The sequence below is a fragment of the Glycine max genome, chromosome 5, assembly GCF_000004515.6.
Source record: "Glycine max cultivar Williams 82 chromosome 5, Glycine_max_v4.0, whole genome shotgun sequence".
NCBI classification, from domain to species: domain Eukaryota; kingdom Viridiplantae; phylum Streptophyta; class Magnoliopsida; order Fabales; family Fabaceae; genus Glycine; species Glycine max.
Genome location: NC_038241.2, coordinates 28018475 through 28028479, shown reverse-complemented (window position 1 = coordinate 28028479; position 10005 = coordinate 28018475). Strand labels below are relative to the sequence as shown.

General features: G+C 34.7%; 1 protein-coding gene across 7 annotated transcripts; it reads right to left on the bottom strand.

The window, feature by feature from the left end:
* Window positions 1–2474: 2474 nt before the first annotated feature.
* LOC100777457 (adenylyl-sulfate kinase, chloroplastic) lies at window positions 2475–7680 on the bottom strand. Of its 7 annotated transcripts, XM_006579881.4 has the most exons (8): window positions 7529–7680; window positions 7121–7382; window positions 6129–6269; window positions 4712–4861; window positions 4482–4600; window positions 4271–4355; window positions 4023–4069; window positions 2475–3509 (listed from the first exon to the last, which is right to left on the bottom strand). In XM_006579881.4, the coding sequence occupies exons 2-8, from the start codon at window positions 7380–7382 to the stop codon at window positions 3411–3413; spliced, it is 903 nt and encodes a 300-aa protein (XP_006579944.1). In that variant the 5' UTR covers window positions 7529–7680; the 3' UTR covers window positions 2475–3410. The 7 variants fall into 7 exon arrangements, with proteins under 7 accessions (XP_006579944.1, XP_006579946.1, XP_006579945.1 ...); XM_006579883.4 differs by having other exon boundaries at window positions 6129–6252; window positions 7121–7661; XM_006579882.4 differs by lacking the exons at window positions 4023–4069; window positions 7529–7680 and adding an exon at window positions 6615–7011 and having other exon boundaries at window positions 7121–7201.
* Window positions 7681–10005: the final 2325 nt, after the last annotated feature.

The window sequence follows — 10005 nt, the reverse complement described above, 5'->3', positions numbered from 1 at the left end:
TAAGTGTGTAGTTAACACTTGATGTGAAATTACTTGTGTTGTAAGCTATGAATTGTACAATAACTCGACCAGCGTTATCTTGAGAAAAACGTGTTAAAGAGAAAATGTAAGTTTCTTATTTAGGAACCAGTGTTAAATCGTAGCGCAATTGTGTTGAACGTGTTTAAAACACGAGTGTAAGGTCATGGGTATTGTATAATTCATGAGCAGTGTCTGCATGTAAAAAAAATTATTTTAGGGGTTGGACCTGAATTAGGAGGGAGAGGCCCTGACGAACTCTTCGGAGTGTAGGCCTTGGGGGTCACCGGGTTTGAGTGCTCCTTTAAGCCTATGCTGATCCCATAAGGTTGGAGCATTCTCGCAAAACATCGTGACCCTGACTGGTCTCCCTATGATCTTACTTAGTGAGAGTGACCTGACAAACCCATTGTGTGGTGTGTCTTGTTATGTACTCCTAAGCGCCCCAGGGTGGTTTTTCACTGACATGGTACCACATTGCATATAGGATTGAGTCTTAGCATAACTATTGCATATGCTTGCTAATTGATGTGTTATTATATCTTGATCGAAGTGTGGGATTCTTGTGTAATGTGATTGATAATTGAAAAGTGAATTTTGAATGATGAAGTGGTGAAGTTACGTGAGCTGTGTTTAAGCAAGTGGTATCTCATTTATATAATATGTATATTTAATTGTCTTGTTTCTCTATTAGCTAGGAATGTGATAACTCACTCCCTGTATGTTGTTGTGTTTGAATCCTGTGATGATCTTGAACTTGTGTTCGGGGGAGCAGATGAATAGGTAGATGATTATGAAGAACCTCATGCTAGAGGACACGGGAACACAACGCTCTGATAGGATGTGACATTAGGATATATGTTCTATATTAATTGTATGAAGCTTAGACGACCTTGTTGAGTCGAGAATACTTTATTATTTATTTGGACAAGTTTGAATATGATGTAGAAGAAAATGAATTTGAGCCTTTTTCCCCTTTGAAAGACTTGTTTAAAAAAAAATGTTTTAAAAATACTTTTAATTAATATTTGAATTTTTTTATTCCTTATTAGTATATATGTGATGGGTAGAGGGTGTCACAACAGTCAACGTTACTGCTTAACGGTCAACGTCCAATTGATGCGTCCCAGACCAATATTGCAAAATTTTATAAAACAGGGGATCAAATTTGTGAATTAAATTACTGGGGGACTAAATGCGAAATTAAAGATAAAGTGAGGGACGAAAAGTACAATTTTGCCAATAATGTATAAAATTCTCGTATCATTTTAGGGTAAAGATGTCTAAAAAAAAGTAAAAATTAAGCAAAAGATATTCTTTTTATTTATTGTTATGATATTGATGAACGGCGTCGGCACCCATCCTTTGTAGTTACGCAGACGCAAGCACAAAACTTTACTCTTCTGATTTGGTAATTCTCGTTTTGCATTCCCCTTCTCCTATACACACGTACGATATGGTTAACTGCTCCTGTCCCCACTTTGCTCTGCCTGTCACTGATTTTCAAAATCCAACGTTTCGTTAAATAAGATAAAACCTAGGAAACATCGCGGAAGCAACCGTCTCTTTTTATCTGCGGCAAGTTTCCAAAGCAGCAAACAACAAACCCACAATTCTTCTTCTTCACTTCCCTCAGCATTGCCGTTCTCAAAGATGGCACATTTGCTGGCAATGGTGGTGGAAGGTGTTGGAGGCTTCGTCAAAACGCTTTGGGCTCTTCAAGAACGGCGTTGGTCCTACACCTTCGACGCTGTGGCCTCTGCTGCGGTGTCCGTGACCATGGCATTGGTGCTCTGCTTGTTGTCTATTCGTACTAGTTATAGACATAGACGAGGTGATATGTTGTTTGCCTCTTTCTGATGTAACTACTGTGTGTTTCTCTTCTTATCCGTTCAGCAATTTTTATCAAAATTCTGAATTATGATATCTTGGTTGCCACGCAGAACATCAATAAAGAAGGATTAGCCGTGTTTTTATTCATCATTGTAGTAAGCACACTTCTGTATTATTAGTTTGGCTAATTGAGATATCTTATTATGGGCAAATGTAGATTTGCGACACCGTATAGATATCACGTCATTAACTTTGCTCTTTAGTTATTCTTCATCTAATATCCACGGCATGAACAATGGATAAAAGACAGTGGTTGGTGAAAGTTCATATTCGGAAGTTTAATTATCATCGAATAAGGGAAGATGGTAGAGTACGGGATGAATAATTATGGAAGTGTTTCTAGTTAATCCTGCGCATTTGCTAGGCCGGTGCGCACTCAATTTTCTCTTTCTTCTGGATAAAGTGAACTAAGCAGAAAACTAACAAAGCATTTAACTTGCAACTCCCTTCCATTTTTTCTAAATTAAATAGTCAAATGCCGACTAAATTCGTTGCATTATCTCACACTTTCAATTATCAATGAGCACAGAGGGCCTTGGAAATGGAAGACATGAACCCAGATATCATTGTGCAGTTCTTTTATTCAGATCGTGCTCTACTTTTTAACAGATTGCTATCAGTGTAACATCCATTACCTCCTCCCCCATTTTGTCGTCGTCTATTTTTCCCTTCCTATGCTGATTTTGCTTTTCCTGGACAGACTACTTCCTGCTGTTCAAACTTCATTTATCACTAGCCAAGAACCTAAAAAGCAACAAGGTTCACCAAACCACAAGTACCCCTGTTCACCATACGTTGGATGCACCTTGAATTTTAATAGCTTGTCAACTATCCCAAGCATAACTCCTCACTTGTAAGTTAAAAGATATGGCTTTCTAGACAAACACTTCTAAATTGCTAAAGTCAACCAACGATCGTTGACTTTGAAGAATTATATCTATATTTACTGGGTCACCTTCATGTTATCCCAAAATGTATATCCCTTGCTGTGCTGACAGAAATGTTGAGAACAAGCACTCCCAGTGTTAATAGTTCCTATTGCGTTTACTTAGGATGACATAGATTTTCACTGGCGCTATACATTCCACAACAACCAATTGTTGGCTATAAGATACAAATTAGATACACTAATAGTAATAATTTCTTCATAGGTGTTGTACCAAGCAGCGCTAACTCCTTAGTCCTTCCTCAAGGCTCTACCCTTTTTATTTTGGCCTAAAGCAGATATGCAGGAAACGATGATTTCCTTACTGCTGGAAGGGAGAAATTATTACATGATTTGAGACTACCATGGTCCCAACTAATCTCCACTTGACATATAGTCGAGTGCTATCTTTTTTTTCTTTTAATTGAAAATGTCGACTATGTGTCAGGTAAAGAATGATTGGAAATATGGAAGGAGCAAGTTTTTATGCGCCAAAAATTACACACAATATAACTACAGGTTACAAGAAAGGACCCTTTAAAGCAATCAACAAAGAAAGGCTTTAAAAATGAAGTCAAGCCCGTAGGTATCCATTCTCCTCTAAGTAGGATATCACTTCTTCAGCCATATCACTGGGAGACTTACAGTTACTTCCTTTCTGTTGTAATACTATCTGCAAGATAAAGAAGGCTCAGGCTTATGAAATGAAATTGAAAAGTGGAATTAATAAAATGGAAAACAGGAAAACAATGATTGAGAATGGAAGAAATGAAAATTCAGCAGAAGTTTCAAAGGAAAACCGAGAGGCTCGGTTATTACGACATCTGGTTTATATGGTATGCTTATGATCTATCTATCAAACATCAGAGAACCCATAGAAAAGGAAAAGGAATATGAAAAAAATTAGAAAATGAAATAGAATAAACTACCCCTCCAGAAGACAACAAATTTTCCCTCAAGTTTTTACACCATTTTTACACCGGTTAATGGTGACTCAGTTATTCATTAACAAATTGTATGTTTAATGTTGATAATGACTCAATTATTGATTCAGAGTTACTACATATCAGTAACAGGTTTTCTGTTCTTTAACCAAATTATATAAACCAATAATTGAGACATCATTTAACACATCTAAAAATGGCAAGAAAATAATGCCAACACACACAACACAACAAATTCACACCTCACAACTACTCGGTGGTTCATATGGATCATCTATACCAGTGAAACCTGCACAATACCAAATAAATAATTGAGACCCATTACAAAAATGATATCCCATAATGTTGATTAGAAAAAGAGAAATATAAACACGATATATGTAGCTTAAGTGCTGAACTGTTGATGTTAATGCAGTTGGATAACAAATCCAACAGTACACGATACCAAATTAGATTGCAAGCAGTAATATGAAAATTTATATCACAATACCTTTGATCTTTCCAGCTCGAGCAAGCTTGTAGAGTCCCTTTGGGTCCCTAGCTTCACACACATGTAGTGGAACATCTATGAAAACCTGCAACGTGTAAGCATTGTGTTAGCTATAATTTATGAAGAACCACTTCTAGTTCTATAATTGTACAACATATTAGCATATGCCAAACTATGTGTATCATTTGGATCACCAAAATAAGAATATTACCTCAATAAAATCTCCTTTTGGCATTAGTGCTCTGCATGCATCTCTATCCTTTTGGTATGGTGATATTAAACTAGTGATGCAAATAACACCAGCATCTGCAAAGAGTTTAGCCACCTCACCTGAAAATTTTAAATCGTGATGTCTAATTATTAATAAAACAATAAAATATAATCGGAAGATATCAGGGAAAGCATTTAGAAAGCAACATAAGAAAAAACAGATAAACTCACCAATCCTTCTAATGTTTTCAGAACGATCTTCTGCTCTGAAACTAAGATCTTGGTTTAGACCATGCCGAATATTGTCACCATCAAGGATGTAAGACAGTTTTCCTTTGGAGTGCAAGCTTCGACTCAAAGCACATGCAATAGTGCTTTTTCCTGCAATCAATATTAATGATCAATGAGTCTGGAACAGAGGGAAGAAGGAATGGAGTAATGGTATCTAGATTCTAGAAGAATGAAAAGTAATGGTGTATTCTGATATATGCAAAAAGTAGAAACTCATCACACAAGCTTTCATATTGTTCATCTGTAGAATTATATTTGATAACAAACATGAATTGCTTCAGCCAATGCCATGCCACAAGTTAGTTACACATTTTCAAGATATCATTACAAAATTTTAACTTGTATGGATTTTAATCTATAAGATCACCAAGATAATAAATTAAAAATAAAAGCAGATGACTATAGGAAATCTAGCTGCTGATAGCCTGATACTAATACATTATGTTAAGAAATAAGGGAGAAGCATAGTAAGCATAATTTGACAAGGATCTACCATGTATTACACTCTATACCTTGTATTAGACTTAAAGGCAATGCAGCATAGATAATAAGCAAAGAAAATTCATTCTGACTGGGTAGCTGATCTAATGCAAAAACAACTACAACTTTTATTTCACATGAACAAGTGTTAAACTAAAGCTGAGCTTAAACCACAAAAGTAGTAGACCTTGGTTGTACGGTAGGCAGGTGAAAATCAGTAATTTGCACAATGAAGATTCAACAGCATAACTTTCTATGGTAATTTTTCAGTGCCAATACATGATCCATGTAGGAGATAAATTAATTCATATATTAACTTCATAAATTAATTCATCTGATGGAAAAATAGTAGAACTATGTGTTGGGTGATTGTAAGTGCTTATTATGGATCTATATAACCATATGCCAAGATTAGTTACAAGCACTAAGTCTGCAAGTCTGCTGTTGCATTATTATGATATATTCTAGAAAAATTGAAGAGTAATTAGTGTGTTTCTTTGGTGACTTTCGTCATGTCAATTGTTAGGGAAAAAATTATCAACTGTAGCTACAAATAGATTAAAGAAATGAGGTGGAGAAACAAAACACTGCAACATTTGAACTACCACTTGTACACCAACATAAACAGTGACAAAAAAAGGAGCATAAACCGAAACGAATGGTCACTGTTTCTGTCAATCATTGGATGTAAGACATCAGACAACATATAACAAAATCACATGAAGCCTACCAGAGGAACAAACCAAATCACCGATAGAATTTAGAATCCTAAAGGAATAGGAAGTGTGGACTCTATTCTTGCTCACAACCATGCTTCTCTTGATTAAATGAACTAAGCAAACATTCAGATACAATAACCATAAAAAATGCCACAAACCTGAACCACTGAGGCCAGTTAGCCATATAACACAGCCTTTTTGCTGAAGCAGCTGCTGTCTATCTTGTTTCTGAATTGGACAGTCATGCCACATAATATTTGTCGAGTTCGCAACATTTGACATCTGGGAGAGATTTTTACCTAGTTAGATAATAGATTGGTTAACTCTGAACATTTTGAGCCCTAATTCCCTCAAGAATCATATATTGGTTCGCTTCAAAGGTAGACATCAAATGACAGGGAAAAAAAATTCAACTACCCATACGTATGCATCAAGATTCAATCCTCACACAATTATTCAACAAAGTCAACGAGACTTCCAGTTCCACTCACAAAATTCTACAAAGAAATCTTCTGTTTCACTTAACCTCTAGAAGACTCAAAAAAACATTTCAAGCCTTAAAAGACGAAGACGAATAGGATAAAAAAAGTAAGAATCGCCATTTTTTTCTTCTATTTTTTTACGAGCACAAAGAAGATGCTTACCAGAAAAGTCACCTTTATCAGCTATCAAGAGCCACTCAACAAGAATATGTTCGTTTTTCTTTTGGGCAAACAGATGAATCGATTTTACATTGAAAGTTCGGCACAACACAGATGAAAAAAGTTGCTTGCTATATCTACACGGCACTGAATTATGATTATGACCCACGTAGCTGAGGTCTACAAATTTTAAATGGTTCAACACGAATCTCTTACTTCGCCGTCTTTTCCCATAATAATTATATCGTTGAATTTGTTTGCGCGTGACCAACTGAAACAGACGCATTTTTATTTTTATTTATGATTAAAAAAGTAAGAATTAAGATTAAAGATTCCGAACGTATCAAAATTTCTCCGTGCACGGCCTTCTTACGGTATAAAGAAGCTCCTTGAAAATTACCTATAACAACGAGTCTTAAATATTCGCATTTCAAAAGAAAAAAAAAAGACATTAATTCCAGATCTTGATAGCGAACTGAAAACGAAGATCGCAGAACCAGAAAACGCACCAGCATCAGAATCCTCCTTCGCCGTAATTGGCTTGAACCAGTCATCGATCAGAGAAGCGCTTACGGTTGCGTTCTCCTTCACCTTAATCGGCTTCGATCTCGCACGGAGGACGAGGTTTCTGTGACTGCGGTGCAATCCGGCGACGCTGATTCCGCGGAGCCTGGGAAACCCTAGCGTCTCCGCCGCCGGCGACGGTCCGCATACGATATTGCGGAAGACTCCGGAGCGGCACGGCGGCCGCGGCGCCTTCGCGGTGGTCATCTGCGGCGGAGGAAGAAGAATCAAGCGGCAGAAAAAAACAAAAAAAAAAGGAGAAAGTTAAGTGACTCTCTCTCCGTAACCGTTTTCTGTTACGGGTAATGTTTATAGTTTATATTAAGCTTAGTGCTGATTCGATTTGGCATTACTCGTTAGCAATAGAGAAGGCAATGAAAATTGAAAGCAGTGGCGGATAAATAACAAATAATTGACGGTACTCGCCACCCTTGATTGTGTCTGGTTCAATATGGAAAATTAAAGCTTGTATAAACGTTAATAGTATTTTCAAAGTTAATACACTGAACCACCGGATGTGCAACGATATAGTTTGTATAAACATTAAAATAGTAGTATATATATTTTTACCCTGGGTGAGATATATTATTTCCTCCTAACTCACATGTGAACAAGAAACCAGTACTACTTATGGTACTAGAATGTTGTTGTCCTAAAAGAATTTTGTTATACACATAAGATAAATCATTCTTTTAAATATGAATACAACATGATGAGAAAGGTACGCGGATTGGACTCAATACATAAATCTATTTCATCCAACTCAACCCAATTAGATTTTTTAGATTGAATTAGATTATTGGATTGATTTTAGTTTATGAAACCTACTTAAAATTAGATTGGGTGTCGAGTTTGGAGTTTTGGATCCAACCAAAACCTAACCCGCATATAATTAAATTATTAGTATAGAAACCCTAAACAACACACATGTCACGGTGTCATTCTCAAGCTAATGCATTCTTATCTTAAGGTAATATATTATTGTGAAGTTTATACATTTTTTTTATAAATGATATTGTGAGTATATATTTATGATTTTTTTTTCTTATCATATAAATAGCATAATGATTTGTGAATATTGATTTTTAAAATATCCTTACTATTTTGTAAAAAAACATATCTTTATTATTTTTGAATTTGAGGATTTTTTTAATTTTTTTTCAAGACTTTTTTAATGGTTCAACCGATAATTAACCCAATTCAATCCAATTAAAGTTAGATTGGATTGGATACGATTGACAAAATAAAAAAGGTAAACTCAATTCAATCCAACTAAATTAAGTTTAATTAGATGGGATTGAAAAAAAAGAAGACAAAACACAGCCCAATCCAAGTCACTTACACCCCTAACGAGGACTTTATATCATTATATCAACTATTTGGGCTAAAATAGTAGGATTTGGAGAGCTAAATTCTATTCCAACATTTTTTCTTTTAAAATGAAGAAAATATTTAATATTTTTAAGATGTTAAATACATTGGACTATCTTGTATGGAAAAATAAAGGTTGTATAAACATTAACAGTATTTCGAGAGTTAAATTCTATTTTTACATTTTTCTTCTCCTTAAAAAGTGGTATTATATAATTTTCATATTTTTAAGATACTTTTTTTTACTGCATTTTAAGTTAAACACATTAATTAAAAAGAGTTAAATTGAGAGTTAAATTTCAGAGTTAAATTATATTCCAACATTTTTTTCCTTCTTAAATGAAGAAAATATTAAATTATTTTGCCTAGACATTCTTTTAGGATCTGTCGAGTCCTATGAAGAATAAATAAGACCAAGTTTTGAAATTCCTCAATCGCCATAAAAAGAAGAGTTCTACTGCACATACTTGACACAAAAGAAAGTGCTTTCCTGCCGTAATGTTTTTAAATGCCAATGACGAAGAGTGATTTTGCAACATGAAGAAGTACATCCATTTAATGCACACATTTAATGTCCCAACGACCACATTAAGCTTAGGAGAAGAAATATGTACATTTAGAGACAATATATACTTGATTGAAAGAGACCTATAAATACCAAAAGCTTTGAAGACATGAAGTGTGAACTGAAGCACTCATTATTCAAATTATTTTTGTAAAAGGATCTATGTAAATTTTTGTAAAGTTTAGAAAAACTCTCAAAACACATTGTTCATCTTAAGAGAAAAAACTAAGTACTGAATTTGTTTATCCATCGGTAAGGCATTAGAGTGTTAGTCATTGTGCAATCAAACCAACAAATCTTCTAATTTGTGTTAGAGCCAACAATTGCTTGATAGGACAAAGAATACTAGTTGTAACAAGTTTGGAGAAAAGCTTGAGTGAGCCAAAAGTGGCCATGGAAAATACTTGTAACTTGTTAAAATTAGTGGAACTTGGTGGTTTACCAAGAACTAGATGTAGTCTTGGTGGTTGAGACGAACCAATATAATTTTTTTGTCTTATTCTTTTTATTTTCTCTTATACTACTTGAATTAAGCTAGAGTTTGAATTTGATCTTTGTTTTTGAAAAACTTTGTTGGTTTTATAAAGATTTGAAACTATCGTCTAATTCACTTTGTAAAAGTCTGATATTTGTTTTCTTAAGTCTTACTTCATCATACGATGATTTTGTTGTTTACAAAAAGGATTTAAATTTAGTAAAAATCAAAATTCAACCCCCCCCCTTTTTGTGATATTTGCCTTTACAATCTAGATTATCTCTTCCTATTGTGAATTTGGACAAGGTTTTTAACAAATACTCATTTTTTGATTCAAGTCCCTTGCATATTTCACATTAGGAGGGGGAAGATGCGAAGATAGTTTTGTCATTGCAGGTAGAGTTTCCTAGTGCCTTTTC